At 45.9% G+C, this 25,584-nt stretch overlaps 1 protein-coding gene across 1 annotated transcript in view; it reads right to left on the reverse strand.

Moving 5' to 3' along the window:
- Nucleotides 1-3,298, reverse strand: part of LOC115459239 (nucleolar protein 4-like) — a 66,899-nt gene extending 63,601 nt beyond the window's left edge. Inside the window, exon 1 of the mRNA XM_030189097.1 lies at nucleotides 3,147-3,298. Within this exon, the coding sequence (XP_030044957.1) occupies nucleotides 3,147-3,176 (30 nt within the window). The 5' untranslated portion in view covers nucleotides 3,177-3,298. The remainder of the gene's footprint in view (nucleotides 1-3,146) is intronic.
- Nucleotides 3,299-25,584: the final 22,286 nt, after the last annotated feature.

Here is a 25,584-nt window from a genome sequence, read left to right on the forward strand (position 1 = left end):
AACCACACCATTGAACTGTTAAGACTGGATTTTTTCAATCATTGGTTACAGTCGCTCCCTAATGAAGGGCACCATAATGAAGAACTACAGACATCAAAGTTAGTAAAAAAAAAAAAATAATAATAATAATAAAAATTCCTTCAGTTTATATGTAGGAATGACTTTTTCAAGTTGTACATTTATAATTTAAATCATTAAATAACTACTAAGTGCAATTGCTGCTACATATTACGTCCCATATATATATTCTACGACAATGATGATGATGATTATTATTTCGGATAAATAGAATAGAAAACACAGGGCCGTGCCAACCCGGTAAGCGAGGTAAGCATGGCAGGGGGGCGCCAACCTCTGGAGGGCGCCGCCGCGCCATGCTTACCGCCGCCACCTACCTCAGCTCCCGGACCCCGACAGCAGCGCTGGAGCCCGCCCATCCAACATCCCCTCGCATATCCTCCCCCGGGCAGTGGCGTAGCTAAAAACGGATTTAAAAAAAAAATGCAGGCAGGCACATTTTTTAAAATTTGTGCTTCCTCCCCTCCCTTTCCTCCCACCTACCGTTCCGCAACACGCCTCCCGAGACCCAGCCCCTTCCCAAGCCTACCACCAACCACGTTCCGTTCTCCCTCTCATCCTCCCACCCCCGGGCCCCGACTGTCAAGTTTTCTCTTACTTTGTTGCAGCAAGAAGAAGCTGATTTGAGCCCAGCCGGCGTCGGATCCTTCCCTCTGCTTTCGTCACTCACGAGTCCCACCCTCGCGCAAACAGGAAGTGTGTGAGCGAGAGCAGGACTCGGAGGAGCGAGGGAAGGATGTGGCCATGTGGGCAGTGTGCTTTCGTCGTTGCTAAGGTAAGGTTTGACGGTCCGTGGAGGGAGGAGTGACAAAAGGGGCGCTGGACACGGGGAGAGAGAGGAGGGGGGAACAAAATGGCGCTGGACTTGGGGGAGAGAAAAAGGGGAAAACAAAGCGTTGGAGAGAGAGGGGGGGGAAACAGCGGTGCTCGGGGGGGGGGGGGGGGTGGAGAGAGGGAAAACAGCGGTGCTGGACTGGGGGGGGGGGGGGGAGGCTATCTAGACTTAACCCACAATGATAGTAAATGCTATTGAAAACAATAGCAAAAAGATTAGAAATAAGGGACCGCCGATGTGTGGGTCCATCTGTAAGAAGGGAAGAGGAGATGTTAGACTATGGGGGAGGGAAGGGCAGGACTGTTCCCAACTATGAGTAGGTAGGAGAGCTGATGCTGAGCAATGGGGGAAGGGAAGGACAGGACTGATGTTGAGTTACAAGGAAGGATGGGGAAAGGGGTAGGCAAGGGCAGCGCAGATGTTGGGGCATGAAGGGTAGGGAAGGGCAGAGCTGCAGAGATGCCAAGCTATTCAGTTCCAGGCTGGAGATTTTGGGGCAATCCTGGTTTTGAACTTATATCCCAAAACAGTGTGGGATTTGTAGTGCCCATTGAGTGCTTCGAGTCCCATAATGCAACAGCATAGAATGGGCAGAAATGCAGGACTGTCCCAAAATTTCCAGCCTGGAACTGGGTAACTGGAACTGTAAAGAGGCCCGGAGGGAGAGAAGAGAACATGGCTGGAAACGGTAGGAGGAGAGAGAGAGGGAGAGAAAGAGGGGACATGGAAAGAGCAGCAGAGAGTCAGAAAGAGATGGGGAGAGAAAGAGGGGCCATGGAAAAGAGCAGGGGAGATCCAGGGACATGGAAAAAAGCAGGGGAGAGCCAGAAAGAGATGGGGAGAGAAAGAGGGCCATGGAAAAGAGCAGGGGAGAGCCAGGGACATGGAAAAAAAGCAGGGGGAGAGCCAGAAAGAGATGGGGACAGAAAGAGGGGCAATGGAAAAGAACAGGGGAGAGCCAGGGACATGGAAAAGAGCAGGGGAGAGCTAGAGAGAAGATGCTGGATGGAAGGGGGTACAGAGAGAGAGAGAGAGAGATGAGTGGAAAGAGGGGACATGGGTAGGAGAGAGAGAGAAGCTGCTGGGGAGAAACTGGGGGAGACCCTAGCTGTCAGACTGAGAAAGGAAAAATGCTGGAAGGAGGGGTCAGAATGAGGGAAGACGCTGGTAGGGAGGGAAAGAGAAAAGACACTGGAAGGATGGGGAGAGAGAGGACATGCTGAATGGAAAAGGGTCGAGAAAGAGAACTGTCTAGAAGGAAGGGGAGATAGAGGGAGACAATGGATGGAAGGATTGAGAGAGGGTAATGGGTGGAAGGATGGAGAGAGAAAGAGGGATGACACTGGATGGAAGGGTAGGAGAGAAAGAGGGAAGGTGCTGGACATGGGTGGATGGAGGGGAAGGCAGGTGGGAGAGGAGGGTTGCTGGACATGGATGGAGGGGAGGGAAGACAGGAAGGAGATGCACATGGATGAAGGGGAGAAATTCTGAACATGGATGGAGGGGAAGGAAGACAGAGGAAGGCGATGCAGATGGATGGAGGGGAAGGGAGAGAGAAGAAATGATCGACATGGATGGAGGGGAGGGAAGAGAGAGGAAGCAGATGAGATGAGGGAAAAGGGAGAAAACCTGCACATGGATGGAGAAATAGGCAGAAGCTGGATCCACTGGACAATCAAGTCTGCAGAGGACCCAGCTTTTACTTACCAATGTAAGGCAAGAAAGGAGGAAAGTAAAGAAATAAATGGAAAGGAAGACCTGGAAATGGAATTAAGAGGACAGATAGCAGCAGAATCAGGTACCGGGCCAGCATGATCAGAAAAACAAAGTCACCAGACAACAAAGGTAGAAAAAATCATTTTATTTTCATTATAGTGTTTGGAATATGTGCACTTTGATAATCAAGTTCTCAACGTTAAAAGTTTATATTTATTTATTTATTTATGGCATTTTATACTAGACCGGGGGGGGGGGGGGGGGGGGGGGGGGCGCCAACTGATAGTCTGCAGGGGGGCACCAGAGACCCTAGGCACGGCCCTGAGAAAACATTTCAATAAAAATTCATAAAGGGCCAGGCGCAATACAGGCTGGCTAGGGCACCAACTGTACTCCTGCATGCTCCTCTAAGACAGTTCCTTCCACTGACACACAAATAAAAATTAATCCTCAGCGACAGGCTGGGAAGAAGTGGAAAGTATGGTCAAGACACCTTGGAAACATAACAATCCTTTACACGTTTAGCTGCCGTCACAGTAGTAAGCATTTTGAAGTGAAGGAAAGTTCCATGTCTGCCCTCTTCCCTTCTGTGCCTGGTCTCTCTCCCGCGGCAGTCGGCCACGGTCCACGGACGTCTCCCAGGTGCGGCACCAATGGACTGTCGTCATGGGAACGCCTGGTAAGAAGGGCGGGGAAGTGGAACTCCCTTCCTCCCCATCCCGCTTCAACCTTCTCGCCCCCGCACCCCTCTATAATACTGCGTGGAGTCAACCTTCTAGGAAAGGGAAGCGTGAAAGCCCCACCCTGCCCCTGAGAGCTTGTTTATACCCGACAAATAATATTTATAGTGTGTGTAATGCATATATGGCTTTGCACGTGCTGCTGGCTTGTCTCCCCGTGGCATTGCTTCCGCGCTGTCCTGGAGGTATTTCACGGCTGTATGCCAGGTCCGATCCGGAACCAGCGGAGCCGATAGCACTAGCAGGCGGGAGAGAAAGGCGGAGTGGGGGCGGGGGAAGAGTGTGGAGCAGCGGCCTTATACAGGGTGGGTTTGCATTGTCTTCAGGCTTTCAGGCCGCAGATAGTCGTCTTACTTAAAGAAAAAAAAACCTGTTGATAACCTCCCATTAAGAAAATATAAATAACATATTTGTCGTGAAAAGCTATGCAATATATCCACATCTCATGAAAAAAATGCCCTTAAATGCAATTGACGCCGCAGCCCTCAGGGAAGGAGAGCGTCGCCTAGGACAGCAGAAGTACACGCACGACCCCCTCCCAGGCCTTGCTTTGGCATACATTAAACCCATAGCTTTTAGAGAGGTGCCCGGCCCCGGGTCCTCCAGAGCAGCAGCTGTCTGCTTCTTTTCCGAAGCTCCTCCCAGAGCTAAACCCTATCGCATCCTCCCTGCCCCACCCACAGTGAGCCGGTGCTGCCAGCTAGAAGAACCGCACTTATCATTGCCCTGTCCAGAACATATTAATTATAGGGTAGTCGGTAACTGGAATTATTTTTCTCCGTTTTCCATAGTTTATGGTGAACATTGTGTGTTGATTTATATAGTATAAATGGATTTATGAGCCAAGCCGAACCCCGCAGACTCACTGTTTGGCCGTACTAATTCTCACAGTCCATCTGCACAAGACATGTCAGTGCTGGGTCATCTTTCAAAAGATGAGGGCATTTCACAAGTTGCACAAGTGACGTGTTTCAGGAGCTATGGAAGCTTCCTCAAAAAAATTTTTAATCCATAAAAAAATACTAGTGTAGGTGTAGGTGAAACGATGTTGCCCAGAATGTTTGTGTAAATGTTCAAATAGCTTCTATTTCAAAAGGGTGCGTGACCAACTGCGGAACTCAAAGCTCCCAAACCTTTCTTGTTTTGAAGATATCCCGAATAGCGGCCGACCGAGTTTTGGATTCAGCACCAACACTGACCCAAATCTGGGTTCAGGGTTTGGCCAAAAATGCCTTTGCATTTTCAGTGGAAACCCAAAACTATAGCTCTACCCCCGGGATTGCCCTTTTGGGACCTTTACCATGGAGGCAATGCAGACATAGGCGCCCGGTATAAGAGGCTTGCCTCCCCAGCTAAACCGTTGCCCCCACCCCGTGAGCTGCAGACTTCCCCAGTCGCCAATCATCTCCCGTCTCTGCCCTCAGCTGCCCGATAGCCCTCGTTCTCTTCCTGCCCTCGCCCTACCTTTAAATATTGTAATTTTCCTCGAGCGGGCAGCACTGGCATTGCAAGCAGCAGCAGGCTCTAGCCTTCCCTCGCATGGCTCCGCCCTCTTCTGATGTATTTCCTGTTTCCGCGAGGGCAGAACCATGCGAGGGAAGGCTAGAGCCTGCTGCTGCTTGCAATACTGGCGCCGCCCGCTCGAGGAAAATTACAATATTTAAAGGTAGGGCGAGGGCAGGAAGGGAACGAGGGCTATCAGCTGAGGGCAGGCATGAGATGATTGACGATGGGGAGAGCGGGGGATGGGGGGGGGGGGCTGGAAGAAGGCAGGAAATGGCTGGCAGAAGGGAGATGGTTGACATGGACTGCTGGATGGAGGGGAGGGGTGGGGAGGGCAGGGGGGAGAGGAGGGTTGCTGGACATGGGAGGATGGTGGGGAGGGCAGGGGAGAGGAGGGTTGCTGGACATGGTGGATGGAGGGGAGGGCAGGGGGAGAGGAGGGTTGCTGGACATGGGAGGATGGAGGGGAGTGCAGGGGAGAGGAGAGTTGCTGGACATGGGTGGATGGAGGGGAGAGGAGGGTTGCTGGACATGGGTGGATGGAGGGGAGAGTGAGGAAGGAGATGAGATTAGGGAAAAGGAAGAGAGAGAAACTGCACATGGAGGAAGAAAATAGGCAGAAGCTGGATCCACTGAACAGTCAAGTCTGTGGAGCACCCAGCTTTTACATACGGATGTAGGGCAAGAAATGAAGAAGAAAGGCGGAAAGTAAAGAAATAAATGGAAAGGAAGCCCTGGAAATGGAGTTCCGCCAAAACCGATATACTCATATCACCTCTCTCCTCAGGTCACTTCACTGGCTTCCAATCAGATACCGCATTCAATTCAAGCTTCTCCTTCTTACCTACAAATGCATTCCGTCTGCTGCCCCTCACTACCTCTCTACCCTCATCTCCCCTTATGTTCCTGCCCGTAACCTCCGTTCACAGGACAAATCCCTCCTCTCTGTACCCTTCTCCAACACCGCCAACTCCAGGCTCCACTCATTCTGCCTCACCTCACCCTATGCTTGGAACAACCTTCCTGAGCCCTTACGCCAAGCCCCCTCCCTGCCCATCTTCAAGTCTTTGCTTAAAACCCACCTCTTCAGTGCTGCATTCGGCACCTAACTCTTACCGTTCAGTAAATCCAGACTGCCCCAATTTGACCGCCCCTATCGGACTGTCCGTTCACTTGTCTCTTAGATTGTAAGCTCCTTGAGCAGGGACCGTCCCTCTATGTTAAATTGTACAGCCCTGCGTAACCCTAGTAGCACTTTAGAAATGTTAAGTAGTAGTAGTAGAAGTTAAGGGGACAGATAGCAGCAGAATCGGATACTGGGCCAGCATGATCAGAAAAACAAAGTCACCAGACAACAAAGGTAGAAAAGATCATTTTATTTTCATTATAGTGTTTGGAATATGTCCACTTTGAGAATTAGGTGCTCAACATTAAAAGTTTATATTTATTTACTTATTTATGGCATTTTATCCCACATTAAACATGAATTAGGGTGTTTTGTGGCTCTACACGTATCATGATATTATGATCCCTTGTTTCATATTGTTGACGGTCTGCATTTTCTGTATGGGTGGTGTATTGGTTTATTAGGTTCTGCCCAGTGTAATATTTATGGTACAGTAAAGTTCTGAGTGTGTTTTTGCACAAAGTTGTGCTTAGTGTTTTGCAGTTGAGCGATTGTGGTTAGTATATGCTTTGAGCAACCACTTTATTCTTTGACATATGATACATATCTAATATCTAAATTTAATAAAAGATATTAATTGTGATTTATTTTTATTTATTTTTTCTGTGTGTTATCAGACAATTATGGATTTAAAAGCTCCACCCCCCCAACCCCACCCCCTTTAGCCTTCCCAAACAGTTGGGCCACCGACCACCTATGAATGCAGAACTTAATCACATGTGTTTTTGGATTCTTCAGCTATGTCATTATTGCTTCTTGCTTTCCGGACTTCAGAGTTTACCATTTTATTGCTGGCATTATGTGCTGTTTCTCAAGCTGATCTGGCTCATTTACTACTGTTTTAGTATGGGGTAAGCGTGCGGGGAGTGAATGGTATGTGTGTGTTTTCATGGGTTGTATGGGGGGGTTACTGGTTTCTTTGGGGTGGTCCGGGTTGTTGAGACAGCAATACCTTTATGGTGATTGCTTTTGTTTTGGGGGGTGCAGGGGGAGGAAGGGTGTACATGGAGAATGTTTGGAGGGCTTTGCAGTGGGGGGTGGGGGATATTTGGGTAAGGGGTGGGGTTATGGCTATGCGGGTTCTTTTCACTGGCTGCATTCTAGTCTTGTTTTTTTCTGTTGGGTCACCTTGAGTGCTACTTTTAATCCTCATGCTTGGGGGGGGGGGGGGTGTGGCTGGAACGCCCCTCCGGTTCTTATATGGATGTGGACATGCTGCACAGTTCTCTATAATGTACAGATTTCTAAGCCTTTAAAAATTTTTACTTGGAATGTGGGAGGTATCCATTCTCCAATAAAAAGACAAAATATCCTTCAAGCCCTGCATAAATGTGGGGGGGGGGGGCATCCTTAGCTTTCTTGCAAGAAACGCACCTCTCTGCTGCTGAGCATGATAAATTAGGTAAATGGTGGGAAGAGTTTGATCATGCACCAGCCCTTCATAAGAAAATGAGAGTGATTATATTAATACATAAAGGGATTTCTGAGGTAACTTGTAAGGTTATTTCTGACCTGGAGGGCAGATATGTTATTGCTCTAGTAAAACTGGATTGAGTTAAGTGTGTCTTAAGTAATATTTAACGCATCCAGTACTTATGTCAAAAATTATGTGACAAATCATTCTACATATCACAGTTCCTGCAGTGGTTTCCAAACAAATGGACTAAAACTGCCCTGGTGAAAGGGACTTGATATACCACCTTTCTGTGGTTACAATCAAATTTTGTACCTGGTGCAATGGAGGTTAGGTGACTTGCCCAGAGTCACAAGGAGTTAAAGAGGAAATTAAACCCAGTTCCACAAGTTGTTAGGCAGCTGCACTAACCACTAGGCTACTCTAATGTTCTATTCCCTTTTATGTAAGAAACAAAATCTGCTTAAGCGAAAGGCTTTTGAGAGGACCATAAGATGAAAGAATCCCGGTAAACAGTTCTATTTACCCATACTTCCACAAGACACACTCTTACAGTGCGAAAGGTATTTTACAAATTAATCTTAGGGCTGGAAGCCCTAACCTTATACTTGTGTAAATTTCAAGTACTCTGTTAGCAGGTTACATAAATACATAAGTACATAAGTAATGCCATACTGGGAAAAGACCAAAGATCCATCGAGCCCAGCATCCTGTCCCCAACAGCGACCAATCCAGGTCAAGGGCACCTGGCAAGCTACCCAAACGTACAAACATTTTATACAAGTTATTCCCGAAATTGTGGATTTTTCCCAAGTCCATTTAGTAGCGGTCTATGGACTTGTCCTTTAGGAAACTGTCCAACCCGTTTTTAAACTCTGCCAAGCTAACCGTCTTCACTACGTTCTCCGGCAACGAATTCCAGAGTTTAATTATGCATTGGGTGAAGAAAAAATTTCTCCTATTTGTTTTAAATTTACTACACTGTAGTTTCATCGCATGCCCCCTAGTCCTAATATTTTTGGAAAGTGTGAACAGACGCTTCACATCCACCTGTTCCACTCCACTCATCTATATAAATAAAAATGTAAATGTTCGTTTGTTCAAAATCTTAAATCTCCGAAAGTTCTTCACTGATTGCTTTCAAATTTGGATACAACGTTGCATTCGAATACGCGCATGTTTTTATATATCTACTATTATATAGATGTCACAGCTGTCATACTCACAGAGCGGAAGCAGTGCGACGAGTAATTGCAAATCAAACTGAGAAAGAACGGCCATCACCGAATGAGCAAAACAGACAAAGAATGGCTCAAATACGTGCTGAGGAAGCAGCACAGCGATGTGCAGCCAGACTTGACGATGCACGGTTGCGAGCACGGCGATCGCGTTCTGCAGCTTCAGATCTGCTTCGTCTCAACAGAATCAACGCGACAGGGTGAGAGTGGCTTAAATCTCCAAAAGTTCTTCACCGATTGCTTTGAAATTACGCACATGTTTTTATATACCTAGTATTATATAGATGTCACAGCTGTCGTACTCACGGAGCGGAAGCAGTGCGACGAGTAATTGCAAATCAAACTGAGGAAGAACGGCCATCAGCGAACGAGCGAAACACTCAAATGACTCAAATACGTGCCGAGGAAGCAGCAGAGCGACGTGCAGCCACACTTGACGATGCACGGTTGCGAGCACGGCAATCGCGTTCTGCAGCTTCAGATCTGCTTCGTTGTCAACAGAATCAACGCAACAGGCTGAGAGTGGCTTAAATCTCCAAAAGTTCTTCACCGATTGCTTTGAAATTTCGACACAACGTTGCATTCGAATACACGCATGTTTTTATATACCTACAATTGCAAATCAAACTGAGGAAGAACGGGCATCAGCGAACGAGCGAAACAGACAAAGAATGGCTCAAATACGTGCCGAGGAAACAGCACAGCGAAAAACAATACTCGAGCCTCGTGATCGATCATTGCAAGATTTGCATGGAAACATCAGACCATTTGGGAGCACATTAATATTGCTTGCAGGAGATTTCAGGCAAACATTACCTGTAGTTCCTCGATCGACACCAGCGGACGAAATAAATGCTTGCCTAAAATACTCTACTTTGTGGCAACACGTAAAGACGTTAAACTTAACAACAAATATGCGTGTCCAGCTGCAAAACAATCAATCACCTCAGATATTCTCACATCAATTGCTGAAAATTGGGAACGGAAAGGTGCCGGTTGATCTGACCTCAGGACGAATTTCATTGCCTCATAACTTCTGCAATTTAGTGACCCTCAAAGAACAATTGGTTGAAAAAGTATTTCCCAATATTCAAACCAATTATAAGAATCACGATTCGCTGAGTGAACGAGCTATTCTTGCGGCCAAGAACAAAGACATCTACGAACTGAACAATATTATTCAGCCTAACATTCAAAGCGAGCCACTCACATACAAGTCCGTCGACACTGTTCTGGAAGCAGATGAACCGCTTAATTATCCAACAGACTTTTTCAATTCACTCGATCTGCCAGGGATGCCACCGCACGTACTGCAATTGAAAATCGGCGTGCTAATTATCATGTTGCGAAATATCAACCAGCCAAAGCTTTGCAACCGCACGCGGCTTGCAGTAAAAAATTTAATGAGCAATGTCGTACAAGCAACAATCTTGACAGGACCTTTCAAAGGTGAATATGTCCTCATTCCTTGCATTCCTATGATTCCAACACATATGCCATTTCAATTTAACAGATTGCAATTCCCAATTCGATTGGCGTTTGCAATCACCATCAACAAAGCTCAGGGCCAATCACCCTTTTACATCTACACATGGATTGCTTCTCACATGGATAATTATATGTTGCATGTTCTACAGTCGACAAACCAGACAATCTCTATCTCTGCCCACACAATGGAACAACAACAAATATTGTATACCCACAAGCATTTTGTGAAATTAAACATATTTGAAATGTGCGCTTCCTCTTTTCTTTCTTTTCCATTTAACCAGACTGAGCCACAGCAACGCGTGGCCGGGGTAGAGCTAATTATTTTATATACCTCTATCATGTCTCCCCTCAGCCGTCTCTTCTCCAAGAGATAGTGTCATTCAATTGCACCAAGTGAAATTGATCAAGTGCCTTGTACACAGCTGCACTGGTGTGTGAAAACTAGCGAGTATGCATGTTGGCTAATTGATTAGTATGATTGGCTGAATGCCCCTGTGCCTTATGATCCATCTTTATAACCTTCATGGCATTACAAGGATCTTGATCGCATAAAACAGTTTCTCCAAAACGTTTGAGCGCAGACAAGCTGCCCTATAACATAAAGCATATGCATTATCAGGTTTTATTTCTTATTCCTTTGATAAACCTATTTATTGGGATTGCTGCATGGAGGGGTCAATGCAGAAAGCCACACAACACAGCTGCACGCTAATGACCGCGCACACAGCTCCTACCGTGAGATTAGCAAGAAAATATTCTGCAGCAAAAAAGCTGATGAGACTCATATTCAAAACACGCAGAACTGGCACACAAATCAGGGAAAGCCTGCCAGACACATGCACACTAAGGTTCTGTGGTAAAGGCAGCTTCAAAGTGCGTATTCCAAAGACAACGAAACTGTGCATGAATCGGAATGTTGTTCTGCACATAAACAGCAGCTTCACAAACATTTCTCACCCATAAAAGTTTTGCAAAGCTATTATTTATGTGCATAGATGCATACCGGTGCTCTTATTTTCTGCAAGGCTTCGTTCTGTTAGTCTGACGTCCTGCACGTTGTACGTGCAGGACGTCAGAAATAGAAGGAAGCCTTTTGTGAGAAGAAGAGGACCTCAGCTGGCGGGGGTTGGGGTCCCCTGCCAGCAAAGGCAGGTGACGGCGACGGCGGGTTGGCAGCAGGAGGAGGGTCGGGCGGGTCATCGGCAGGGGGTCCAGGGCCAAATCTACGGGGGCCCAGGCCCCCCTGGCCCCACGTAGCTACGCCACTGGTGGATAGTATCAGGCATTTTCACTACATGGTCAGATACTATCATTATAATTGTAGGCCAGGATAGAAGCAAAAATTATCAGTTCACTGGTGATTTTCAATTGATAAACAGGTAGTTTAGACCTGCTAAATAGCAGATAGTGGTGCTGAATATACTTAAGCACTGGTGCCAGCACTTACCTGAGAACAGTCACTGTGCTGGCTTGAAAATTTACACCCTTATTTTCAGAAACAAAAGTGATTTACAGTAATTCCTTCATAATAAGTCATTCTAAAATAAATGCAGAGTTAAAGCAGAAGACATACAATAACTTGTCATGTTCCACAGGTTAAACTCCTTTAACCGCAAAATGGCAATAAAGCAAATCTCTGCAACAATGGTTGGAGATCAGAATCTAAAGAAGTCTATGAAAACTAATACTTTTAACTTCTTTGAAATTCAATCAACTTCATGTGTTTCACTGATGTGTCTATGCCTGCTTCTGCAAATAGCATGTGCTTTAGCTCCCCCCTCCACTCACAGATTTAGAAAGACTGAGGGGTCCTTTTACTAAGCTGCATAAGCGTCTACACACGCCAGTGCACGCCAAAATGGAGTTACCTCCCGACTTGTGGTAATTTCATTTTTGAAAAATATTTTTCATTTACGGATGCGCGCCACGTGGCAGATTCTTTACCACTAGGTCAATGCCTGGCAGTGATGTCTCAGACCCAAAATGGACGTGCGGAGAAAGAGTTTAGAGACAGGAAGGGAGGGGGCCAGGGCTCCTAAAGTTTTGAGTTTTGTTTTGTGTTTTTATTTAATGCTGGGGGAGGAAGCGGGGAGCAGCAGCGGCGAGGGCAAGAACGTCCATACAGGATGCTCCTGATGAGCGCCTTTGCCCCATCCCAAACTTTTTTTTTCAGTTGTATAGTGATGCAGGGAGAGCGGGGAGCAGCAGTGACCTCGAGCGTCAATAAAAGACGCCCCTGATGCGCGTTTTCGCCCCCCTCGCTTTTTGTTTTTTACATTACAGTTTTCAGTCGGATAGCCCTAACGACAGGTACAGACCTGTCGTTAGCTTTCCGGCACTTTTCCTACGTTAGGGTAGTCGGAAAACTTTGATGCATCTCGTTTCAATGGGGTTTCTAAACAATTTGCTCATCTGCATTCCGTTTTCGTTTTCTGCTACCGTGGTCGGAAAATGGCCTTTAATACATGCCACGGTTCGAAAATTCTTCGTTAGAGGGTCGTTAAAGGGTTATTAAAGTTTAGTGCATCAGCCTCTAGGTCTAGGGGGCACACAATGAAGCTACTAAGTAGTAAATTTTAAACAAACCAAAGGAAATACTTCTTCACTCAATGTGTAATTAAGCTCTAGAATTCATTGCCAGAGAATGTAGTAAAAAGCAGTTAGTTTAGCAGGGTTTAAAAAAGGGTTGTTTAATCTCCTAAAAGAAAAATCCATAAGCCATTATTAAGATGGACTTGGGAAAATCCACTGCTTATTTCTAGGATAAGCAGCATAAAATATTTTACTCTTTTGGGATGTGACCTGGATTGGCCATTGTTGGAAAGAGGGTACTGGTCTTGATAGATCTTTGGCAAAGCTTATATTCTTATGTTCTTAGAACAAACATTTTTTTAATTAGCTGCTAATTGGCTTTAACAACCAATAATCAATGTTGTATAGTAAAGTAAATATAATTAGTTACTGTACTTAAGTATAAGTTTTGTTACTTTTACTTGTAATTAAGTACAGGATAATATTTGTTACTTTTACTGAAGTAATAATTTCACCAATTTTTACTAGTTTTACTCAGTTACATATGATGCTTGCAGTTCAAAGTAAAAAGTAAAAGCGGAAGGGTCGGGAGATGTAAATGTCAATTCCACAGTAAACCAAATGAAACAGCAAAACCAGGAACAGGATTTTGCTATTGCAAACCTCGTCAGGTAAACAGTGGATCATCTCATCTTGAATTTTGCTATTCAGTGAATATAGGCTATGAGAATCGTGGAGTTACTTGTCTCCAGCCAAACAGAACAGTGATGAGTTGGGTCACTTTAAAGTAGAGATGAAACTGACTCTTTTAACAATTCTTCGTGAACAGACATATGTCTCTACAACAGACTGCTGGTCATCCCATGGTAAATTTTACATTGGGGTGACTGTCCATTGGATTGATAGAGTCTTTAGAGTCTGTTTGTCTGACCTTAAAACTGAAGGGTCCCCACACATCTGACATTCTTGAATCAGTTCTCAAAGATATTCAAACAGTTTGCCATCAGATGAAAAATTATTAGAACAGACAATGATCCCAACTTTGTGAAAGCCGTCTCTGTAATTGGACAGCATGATGATGACAAGGTGAAGAAGAAGATGCAAGTGATGAATTAGACAGAACTACTTCTAATGCAGATGGCAATGACAATAATGATAAAGTGTTCTTTGCTATATGGAAGTCAAGTGTTTCAGTGATTCCCTCAACTGCAGACCCAATCAGACAACATCAATAATATTGCAACCTGGTTTGATTTGAAGGAACTTTTTATCACACTGAACAATCCACTGTCTGCTAGTGCAGTTGTTGAACACTTTTTCAGCTGTGCTGAATTAACAACTCACAAGTGCACTCACATAAGCAGCGGGAGGTTTCAGCATTGCTTCAAGTTTAGCTCGAGGTGAATTATGCGTACCTGATGTCTAAGCTTACTGCCCAATGCAGGAACAGGTTACCTCAGTTTCACAGGATGTGGGAGTGGGAGGCCTATATTGACTGGACTGAGCACACCTCTGGGAATCCCTAATTGGAGCTGCACCTGGGCCAGGGCCGTGCCGATGCGGTAAGCGGGGTAAGCGCCGCAGGGGGGCGCCATCCTCTGGGAGGTGCCGCCGCTGCGTGCTTACCTTGCCCCTCCCGCTCCCATGTAGGAACTGCCCGTCCTCTTCTCCCCCCCAAGATCCCTTTCCTTTTTTTTTTTCTTTTAAATTTACCTTCCTCCGGCAGCGCATCAGTGAAGGAGGCGGCGCTCCCCAGTCCCGACGTCTCTAGCTTCCATTGGTTCGCTCAGTGTCCCGCCTTCTTCTGACGTCATCCTTGATGTCAGAAGAAGGCGGAACACCGAGCGAACCAATGGAAGGCTAGAGACGTCGGGACTGGGAGCGCCGCCTCCTTCACTGACGCTGCGCTGCCGGAGGAAGGTAAATTTAAAAGAAAAAAAAAGGAAAGGGATCTTGGGGGGGAGAAGAGGGCGGGCAGTTCCTACATGGGAGCGGGAGGGCAGGGGAGAGAGGAGCATAGATGGGAGGGCAGGGTTCATGGAAGGGAGAGAGGGGAATTGCTTGATCGGGATGAATGGCGGGGGCAGGGGACAGATGGGCATGGATGGGTGGGAGGGTCGGGCTCAGGGAGAGAGGGGAATCGCTGCCTTGGAGCCAGGCAGGTGCGGGGGAGGGGCGGCGCCAACTGGTAGTCTGCAGGGGGGCGCCAGAGACCCTTGGCACGGCCCTGACCTGGGCTTTCTGACTTTGGTCCCAATCTACTACTGTTTAGTTCTTGCTTACTCTCATGTTCTGTATGGGTATTTGGCTGGAAGTTGGAGTCTGTTCCGTTTTAGGTATGTAGTAGGCTATGTTAGCCACATACTAAAGAGAATACAGTATGTTAGTAGCTATTGTTATAGGGGGAAGGGTTTATTCGATGTTGTTTCGTTAGTTTTATTGAGTTTCAATAAAGAACATTTTTTAAAAATGAGTCAGTCATTTTCAAATTTTAGTTTTACAAAAAGAACGTGGATTGAGATCAAAATGTTATCAATAGTTACATTAATTGTAGTTGAGGTACCTTTACTTTTTACTCAAAATGTATTATATTAGGCAATGTTTTTACTGTCACTTAAGTAAATGTTTTAATGTGTTCTTCACTGTACTTTTATTTAAGTATTAAATATACATTTATTTTTACTAAAATACTTTGACCTAGCACTTTGAACATTGCCAATAACTGGTGTTTATTGGCACAGATTGGCACTCATTTGATTTACATGTGTAACTACCTTAGTCGGTATTCTACAAATAGCATGCAACTGCAAGGGGGGTGCAGATTATAGAATACTATCAGTTATGCGCCTAACTGACAGCAGTTAGGTATGAACATTTACACCAGCCATTGAGCTAGAATAAGTGCTCATACCTAAAGTTAGACTGATAACTGAGAACTTACTCTAGAATTCTGGAAGTGGCAATTGTGCAAGTAATTGTCAATTAAAAATCTGTGTTTAACGCGCATCATTCTGGTACCTAACTTCAGGTGCCGTTGAGAATTACCCCCCAAAGAGCGCTGAGAGGTGAAGAAAGGAAAAAGACACAGATCAAGTAAGACCTGTGATGGCACAGTGGGCTAGTAAAAATGGGCAGGCTGGATGGACCAGGCAACCCTTTTATGTTTGCTTCACATCCTCATAACACATTCAAGGAGAGGGTGAGGAATGCCTGGAATACACTCCCAGGGATAGGGACAAAAACAGTGAAGGCATTTAAAAGTGCATGGGATAAGCACAGAGGATCCCTATATAGAAAGAGGATGGAATCAAAGCAAAACTTACATGACCTTCACACTTCAAACAGGGCGTTGAAGAGTCTGACCTGCACGGAGCGGCAGGTACAACTCTGGCCACTTTGAGGGGCAGACTAGATGGACCATACAGGTCTTTATCAACCAGTGGCATACCAAGGGCGGGGCGGTGGGGGCGGTCCGCCCCGGGTGTCAGTGGGTGGGGGGTGCTCTGCTGGCGCTGCAGTCAGCCCTCATCTCCTGCCACCTGCCTTTAAAGAAAAAAGTGTGAAGCAGTGTGGCAGGCAGCGCCTCGCGTCTGCCCTGCTTGTAAACAAAGTAAATCTCCATTCTCCTCCTCGTCATTGGGCCTTCACTCACTGGGTCCCGCCCTCCTCTGAGGTAACTTCCTATTTCCGCGAGGGCGGGACCCAGTGAGTGAAGGCCAGACGACAACAAGGAGAATGGAGATTTACTTCGTTTACAAGCAGGGCAGACACGAGGTGGTGCCTGCCACGCCGCTTCACAGCTTTTTCTTTAAAGGCAGGGTGGTGGCAGGAGACGAGGGCTGTCCTCTCTGGACGAAGCTGGTGGTCGGTTCGGGGGCTCAGATGGGAGAGGGGGGTTTCAGATGGGAGAGGGGGGTTTCAGATGGGAGAAGGGGGGGGGGGGCTTCTCAGATGGGAGTGGAGCTGAAACTGGGGGCTGAAAAGGGGGGCCAGGTGGGAGATGGGGCTGTGGCTAGAACTAGGGGCAGGTGGGATAAGGGGGGCTGGAACTGGGGGCTGAAAAAAGGGGCAGAGAGAGAGAGGGGACAGATCTTGGATGGATGGATGGGGGGGGGAGAGGGATGAGAAATGGTGAATTGAAGGGGCAGAGAGAAAGGGCAGACAGTGGATGGAAGGGATTGAAAGGGCAGACAGTGAATGGAAGGGGGAGAGAGAGAGGGCAGACAGGCAGATGGTGGATGGAAGGGGCAGAGATAGAGGGCAGGTGTGCATGGAAGGGGCAGGGAGAGAGGGCAGACATTGGATGGAGGGGACAGCAGAGAGGCAGACACTGGATGGCAGAGAGAGACCGAAGACAGATGCTGGATGGAAGGAAGACAGTGAAAAGAAGATGAGGAAAGCAGAAGCCAGAGACAATAAACTGTAAATAAAACATATATATATTTTTTTTTTTTGCTTTAGGATAAAGTAGTATTGTAGCTGAGTTAATAAACGTTTATAATAGAACATGTAAATAAGGTAATCTTTTTATTGGACTAATTTTAATAAATTTTGACTAACTTTCGGAGAGCAAAACCCCCTTCCTCAGGACAGGATAGGACACTGTAACAGCACTATACTGTATTGATCTGAGGTAGAAGGTTTTGGCCTCTGAAAGCTAAATGTATTAGTCCAATAAAATGGTATTATTTTATTTTCTATATTTGTTTTAGTTCTATTTCTTAATTTGTAAAGTGGTGATTGGTATTTGTTAGTTTTTTTTCAAATTTACATCTGCTGTCTTTATATTTTGCACAGTACTAGGAGACATTTTCTGTTTCTGTGGCGTTACATTGTTTGCAGAATCTGGCATCTTGGGGGTTCAGTTTAATTTTTGTCTAAATAGAAAGTTTATGATTACTTATTCTATAGTGGATTAGGGTGTATCTGTGTTTGTGAAAAAGACATGGCTTTCAGTTGGCATTGACTGTGCAGGATTGACGATCTGTACTATTCTGTCTGGTTTCATTTTACAATAGGTGAATTGATGTTCTAGGGCTCACTGTAGTGTTTAAGATGCTTTCCTTTTCCTTGTTTGACTCGTAGAAATGACTGCTTATGGTATGGTAGAATTGCTCTATAGGTCCTGAGTGTTTTGTATTCTCGGTATGCCTAGTAACAGATTTTGGAGGGGGGTGTTAAAAAATGACCTTCCCCGGGTGTCAACTACCCTAGGTACGCCACTGTTATCAACCATCGTGAATTACGTTACATTCAAATTTACAATGTTCCTATATATTGCCAAACAATACATTCATATTAAGTGATATTTCCCCCTATATAGAGATTTTAGCCATTTTTAGGCTAATTTTATAACAGGTCACCTAGGTTGAGAGGGTGAGAGCTTTTTTGGGGTTTATTTTATGATACATGGAGGGGCATAATCAAAAGGGACACCCAAGTTTTGTTGAGGACGTCCTCGCAAAATGTCCCAATGGAGGGGCGGGGAAACCCGTATTATCGAAAAAGATGGACGTCCATCTTTCGTTTCGATAATACGGTTGGGGACACCCAAATCTTGAAATTTTGGTCATCCTTAGAGATGATCGTCCCTAGACTTGGTCGTTTCTGATTTTTGGTGATAATGGAAACCAAGGACGCCCATCTCAGAAACGACCAAATGCAAACCCTTTGGTTGTGGGAGGAGCCAGCATTTGTAGTGCACTGGTCCCCCTGACATGCCAGGACACCAACCGGGTACCCTAGGGGGCACTGCAGTGGACTTCATAAATTGCTCCCAGGAACATAGCTCCCTTACCTTGTGTGCTGAGCCCCCCAAAACCCACTACCCACAAATGTACACCACTACCATAGCCCTTACAGGTGAAGGGGGGCACCTAGATGTGAGTACAGTAGGTTTGTGGTGGGTTTTGGAGGGCTTGCTGTTTCCTCCACAAACATAACAGGTGGGGGAGATGGGCCTGGGTCTGCCTGCCTGAAGTGCACTGCAACCACTAAAACTGCTCCAGGGACCTGCATACTGCTGTCACGGACCTGAGTATGACATCTGAGGCTGGCAAAAATTATTTTAAAAGATATTTTTGAGGGTGGGAGGGGGTTAGTGACCACTGGGGGAGGAAGGGGAGGTCATCCCCGATTCTCTCCGGTGGTTATCTGGTCAGTTCGGGCACCTTTTTGTGGCTTGGTTGTAAGAAAAACAGGACCAGGTAAAGTCGTCCAAGTGCTCATCAGGGATGCCCTTTTTTTTCATTATGGGTCAAGGACATCCATGTGTTAGGCACGCCCAAGTCCTACCTTCACTACGCCTCCGATACGCCCCCTTGAACTTTGGCCGTTCGTGTGACAGAAAGCAGTTAGGGATGCCCAAAATCCGCTTTCAATTATACCGATTTGGACGACCCTGTGAGAAGGACGCCCATCTTCCGATTTGTGTCGAAAGATGGACGTCCTTCTCTTTCGAAAATGAGCCTGATTGGTGCCTAGTGGTTAGTTAGTTGCCCTGAAAACCTGGGGGACTGGGTTCAATTCCCACTGAAGCTCCTTGTGACTCTGGGCAAGTCACTTAACCCTCCGTTATCCAGGTACAAAATAAAAATTGCATAATGTGTAAACTACTTTGATTGTAATCATAGAAAGGCAGTATATCAAAGTCCTAGCCCCTTTCCTGCAAATCTGAATCCAGTTGCCACTAAACTCACACTTATGATAAATGTGAGTTCAGTGATGCTGGGATTCAAGCAGTGGCGTTCCTAGGGGGGCTGACACCCAGGGCGGATCGCCGATGCGCCCCGCCCCCCAGGTGCAGCACCCCCCTCCCGGACTACGCGACGCCCCCTCCCTGGTGAAAGAAGCCCCCCCCCCGGGTGCACGCCGCTGTGGGGGGTGCCGCGCGCCTGCCGGCTCTTCGTTTTCATGCTCCCTCTGCCCCGAAACAGGAAGTAACCTGTTCCGGGGCAAAGGGAGCATGAAAACGAAGAGCCGACAGGCGGCCGGCACCCCCCAGCGGCGTGCACCCGGGGCGGACCGCCCCCACCGCCCCCCCCCCTTGGTACGCCACTGGATTCAAGGAACCTGAGACACTAAAGTTCTTTTTTATGTGAGAGTTTTAATTGAATTCTACCATTGTTTGTTTACCAGATCTGTGACAATAAACTTTTGATATCTTTTGCTGACTTTATCTGTGAAGCTTCCATGCCTGGCCACCACACACACTACCACACCGCCTTCATGAGCATAAATGCATGCAGTACTAGCTGCACAGCAGATATAGGTGCTATATATTCAATAACACTGTACCTTGCATTGAAAAGAATATCTACCGTACATTGTTCATTTATCTGTTTTCATTAAATATGGGTGGTCAATATCCAAAAGCACTTATTTTATTTATTTTTATTTGTACCCCACATTTTCCCACCTATTTGCAGGCTCAATGTGGCTTACATAGTACCGTGAGGCATTAGCCACCTCCGGTGATGAAACAAATACAGAGTGATGTTATTGTCAATGAGATCTGGATATCACCTGCTATGCAGATAAGTGCTAAGGACCAGGATATCTGCACAGTCCCTCTGAATATCCTTACAGATTGCCTTTGTACTATGCAGACAGGGTAATTCTACAACATAGGTGCTAATATTTATGCACTGATTACAAAAAATAAATGTTTAGAATGCTGGTATTCATGTGTGCATATGTGCACTTACACACATAACTGCTTGAATTCTGCCCAAGTACTATTCTTTAACTACCTGCTTAACTTACATATCATGTATGTGCAAGAATTACACATGGGTGGAGCTTGGGCAGGGCTCAAATTTATATAACTGATAGAATACTGTAAGTTACGTATGGGTCTCCAGTAGAGACTTGCACAGGAACGGGGTTCGCGGGAATCTGCGGAACCCGCAGGATTCACGCAGGGATAGAAGCAGTTCTGCGGGGATCCCGTGGGGACAGAAGCAGATCTTGCGGGGTTCCCATGGAAGTAATCAACTTCAAGGTCCAAACATTAATCCATAATATTATCCACGGTGAATCTCCGGGCTATATGATTAATCTGATTGACCTTCCCACCAGAAACATGTTTGAAACCTCACAAACTTACCTGAAACCTACATTATCCCAATTGCAAAGGACTCAGATTCAAAACCTATTATGGATCCAATTTCTCTTTCTTAGGTAGCCAACTCTGGAATGCCCTCCCCAGACCTATCCGATCAATCAGTGATTATCTACCCTTCCGGAAATCACTAAAAACCCATCTGTTCAAGCAAGCCTATCTTAATGGCCCAAACTAATCCTATGAACTATTACCCAACACATATCCAGGAGACAACGACAATGACCTACACTACTCCTCCCACCTAAATTCTCTATGCTTATCCCGTATTCCATCCCCCTCCCGCCTCCTCTACCCCTCCTCCAACGCTTACCTACCCTTGCTTATATCTCTCCTACTCCCTTGCCCTTGCCCTTCTCTACCTACTTATCTCTTTGGTTATTCTGCTATACTTAACATATTTTCTCCATCAATACTCTGTAATCCCTATTACTATGTAAGCCGCATTGAACCTGCTTTGAGTGGGAAAGCGCGGGGTACAAATGTAATAATAAATAGGCTGGAGTGGGCTTCAAGGGCAACTCCAGCAGTTGGAACATAAGGTTAGGGTCGGACGGACTTCTACTGTATGGTCTATGTCCCAGAAACGCCACAGAAAGACTGTAATCAAGTATATAATATCACATTCATTGTTGATTTAATCATGAATTGATAATGATTATGTCTATTGGGCAGACTGGATGGACTGTTCCGGTTTTTATCTGCTGTCATTTACTATGTTACTGTTAATCCTCTCTGCTCCCAGGCTGATGCGCAGACCTCAGCTCTGACATAGGCACGAGCATCAGATGTCACCTGACCTACTGGTGTGTGCATTTGGCGATCTCTTAGCACACAGTGCCAGTGAATCAGAGAAGTCTTACATGTGCGCACCAGAGTGTTCCAATTTCCAACTTCCGTTCCTTCCTTGCCTGCAGTGCTGCGGCTTGAACCCAGAGAGCAGACAGGAATTTGTTTTTTTTTAAGTACCGTTAAATTCTTGCGGGGACGGGTTAGATTCCCCGCGGGGATGGGTAGGGATGGGTTAAATTCCCCATGGGGACAGATGGCGATGGGTTAGATTCCAGTGGGGACGGGTTGGATTTCTGTCCCCGTGCAACTCTCTAGTCTGCAGTGATTTGGTGCCTGCTGTATAGCTGCCATAAGTGCTCATATCTAACTGTTGTGCAAATATATCCAGTTATGCTAGTATTCCATGAAGGAAAGTAGGGCCTATGTTCCTTTATAGAACAGCCTCCTACCAGGTGCCCTCCAGACACTTAATTATAGGTGCCCTGTTATAGAATTGCCCTCTAATGCCAGGTAGAGCATAGGTGGAGCCAGAGCAGTCCCAGTACTTATCCAGATGTCTTTTATCCAGATAACTTTATCTAGACAACTTAAGGCATAAGGATATCCTAAGCCAGGGGTGTCCAACCTCGGCCCTTGCCCAGTTTTCAGGATTTCCACAATGAATATGCATGAGACCTATTGAATACAATGGATTCAGTGCATGCAAATATATCTCATGTTTATTCATTGGGGAAATCCTGAAAACCCATCTGGATTGCAGCCCTTGAGGACCAAGATTGGACACCCCTGTCCTAAGTAATCCAGATAAGTTATCCAGATAGCAGACGGAGTGCTGGGCTTGATGGACCTTTGGTCTTTTCCCAGCGTGGCAGTGCTTATGCTTATGCACTATCCAGACAAGTCCTAGTACTGACTGCCTTATCCGGATATTCAGCACTGGCCACTATCTGGATAGTGGTGCTGAATATCTGGGTACATTTTGGCCACCTCAGCTGGCATTTAAAAAAAAAACTGCTTCTGCAGTGGCTGAATAATGACCTCAACATCTTAGTGTGCCAGATATGAAATCTGGATGCCCATCTGTCATCCATAACAGAATTACAGTTTTTTTTGCCACCAAGTGCCTCAAACATAGCAGAGTATCAGATTTTGCTGCCTTTCAAACTGAAATAAATGTCTGATCCTAAAGAATATTTTAGGGGAAAAGGAAAAAACGAGGGCCTAATTCACTAATAGGTAGAGCTACTAAGTTATGTTAAGATAATGTGCGTTATCATTGTAACATCTATTATTTTAAAGCTCCATGCATTTTTTTTTTACATACTACATGCTGAGTTTTAGTGCAAATGAGATGGAATTCATGGAAATCAAGAGAACGAGCATTCCACCATGATAATGTGGAGTTAGAGGCTTATTCAGCATATTAACAGCAAAAACACACATTTTATTTAACTACAGCTTTTGAACTATGTAACTAGCATGGGCTGAATCTTTCTAATCCAAATGTAGACAGCAAAACAGAAAAAACAGTCTTTGCAAACAGCAAAGAAAACACAAAACACAGCGAAGGTGACAATGAAACAGCGTGCAGTCAGTAATATTACGAAAAACTTTTATTCAAAACAATGCATGACTCAACATGGGCCTCAGCCACATTCTATCCTATTGGGATTGAAGTATCCTGTTTGAACATGCTAAGCGACTGCGGAAGAGTGAGTGAGTGCAGCTCTCGTTAACGTTTACAGACCACCAACAGCATAGCAATCGGGTCCGATATCATTAGTGGCACCAGACTCCTGATGCAGGTCTGGTGTGTGAAACACAGGCCCATGTTGAGTCTAATTCAAATGTGAAATGAGGGCAAGGATACACCTCTGACACACCCAATGCTATACAGAGGCTGCATTTCCAAAGGACATCCAAGTACTGCAGGATGCTTTGGCAATATAGTGCTCACTGACATCCAGCTGTCACAGCTCCTAACCAGTCTTCGCTACACTGTCCACCTGCCTGCCACAGCCATCCCTAGCTATTCAAGCACCTTCTTATATTGAGCAAGAAGGACCATAGGAAGGCAGAGAGGCAGATGTGAAAGAGAATGAGCTGCTGAGCAGGTACCAGCTGAGCTCGTAGACCTCAGTGAGATCCTGAAGGATGACTTGTAACCACAAATCAGTTATCACCCCATCCTGGGATCATGAAGTTAGCAGGGCACTTTTCCTACTGGCCTTTTTTTCCTTATAGAATACATCAGCCATTGCGGCTAGTATGTCAAACCAATTTTTCCAGGTGTTTCCATCAGATTGAGAACCATCCTGCAGAAAGTCAGGACCTACATCTTTGCTGTCCTCAAACAGTAGGTGCTGCACTATTAGAGAGCAAGTCAAACCAGATCAACATCCATTGAAAAGACTCAGTTTCTTAATTTACAACTTTTTATTACACTTAATTTACAACTGTTTATCCACCCTTACCCTAGCTGAGATAACATTTAACCATCTCTCTGACCTCATGTGCAACTAAATTAATCACCGGAGCTGGTGATGGGAGGCGGGGCTACTGCTGGGCAAACTTCTACGGTCTGTGCCCTGAAAATGGCAGAAACAAATCAAGGTCAGGTATACACATAAAGTAGCACATATGAGTTTATCTTGTTGGGCAGACTGGATGGACCGTGCAGGTCTTTTTCTGCCATCATCTACTATGTTACTATCCTGCTATTTTCAAAGGAGAAGGGTGCCCATCTTCCGACACAAATCGGGAGATGGGCATCCTTCTCCTAAGGTCACCCAAATCGGCATAATCGAAAGCCGATTTTGGGCGGTCCCCAACTGCTTTCTGTCACGGGGATGACCAAAGTTCCCGAGGGCATGTTGGAGGCATAGCGAAGGCGGGACTTGGGCGTGCCTAACACATGGGCATCTTTGGCCGATAATGGAAAAAAGAGGGGCGTCCCTCACGAGCATTTGGCTGTCTTTACTTGGTCCATTTTTTTCACAACCAAGCATCAAAAAGGTGCCCGAACTGACCAGATGACCACCAGAGGGAATCGGGGATGAACTCCCCTGACTTCCCCAGTGGTCACTAATCACCTCCCACCCCGAAAAAAAACAACTTCAAAAACTTGTCTTTTTTTTTTTTAGAGTACCCCGAAAAAAACAACTTCAAAAACGTTTGTCTTTTTAGAGTATGTCCTTTGCTATGCCTCCGTCCCTGCGACGGCAGTTGAGGATGTCCAAAATGTGGATGTTTCTGTGAGAAGGACATCCATGCCTTTGCTGTGTCTCTAACATCCTCTTTATTTATTTGGATTTTGGATCACAAGTAGCAACAGTGGAACTTGAACTGACCACCTCTGGATTGCAAGACCAGTGCTCTAACCACTAGGCCACTCCACCACTCCTCCCTGCCACTCCACTCCCTTGAAATTTGGCCATCCCTGTGGGGGGGCAGTATGCAGGTCCCTGGGGGGGGGGGGTATGTGTGTGTCAGCGGAGGCATAACGAAGGCATGGACATCCTTCTTTCAAACATTTTGGATGTCCTCAATTGTCCCCCACAGGGATAGCCAAATTTCAAGGAAGTAGAGTAGTGGCAGAGTGGCCTAGTGGTTAGAGCACTGGTCTTGCAATCTAGAGGTGGCCAGTTCAAATCCCACTGCTGGTACTTGTGATCCAAAATCCAAATAAATAAAGAGGGTGTCCTTCTCACAAAAACATCCACATTTTGGAAGTCCTCAACTGCCATCACAGGGAAGGGAAGGACGTCCTCAACTGCCATAGCTTCCCCTCCTTAGGAAGGAAATCATGTGCAAATGAGCTAACAGCAAGCAGCTCATTTGCATGCAATTTCCTTCATGCATGCCCGTTCCTTTCCAGATCGGTAAGGGAAGGGCTTTTTTCCATTCAGTTAGTGGGACCAGTGCACTACAAATGCTG

The sequence above is a fragment of the Microcaecilia unicolor genome, unplaced genomic scaffold (assembly GCF_901765095.1).
Source record: "Microcaecilia unicolor unplaced genomic scaffold, aMicUni1.1, whole genome shotgun sequence".
NCBI lineage: Eukaryota > Metazoa > Chordata > Amphibia > Gymnophiona > Siphonopidae > Microcaecilia > Microcaecilia unicolor.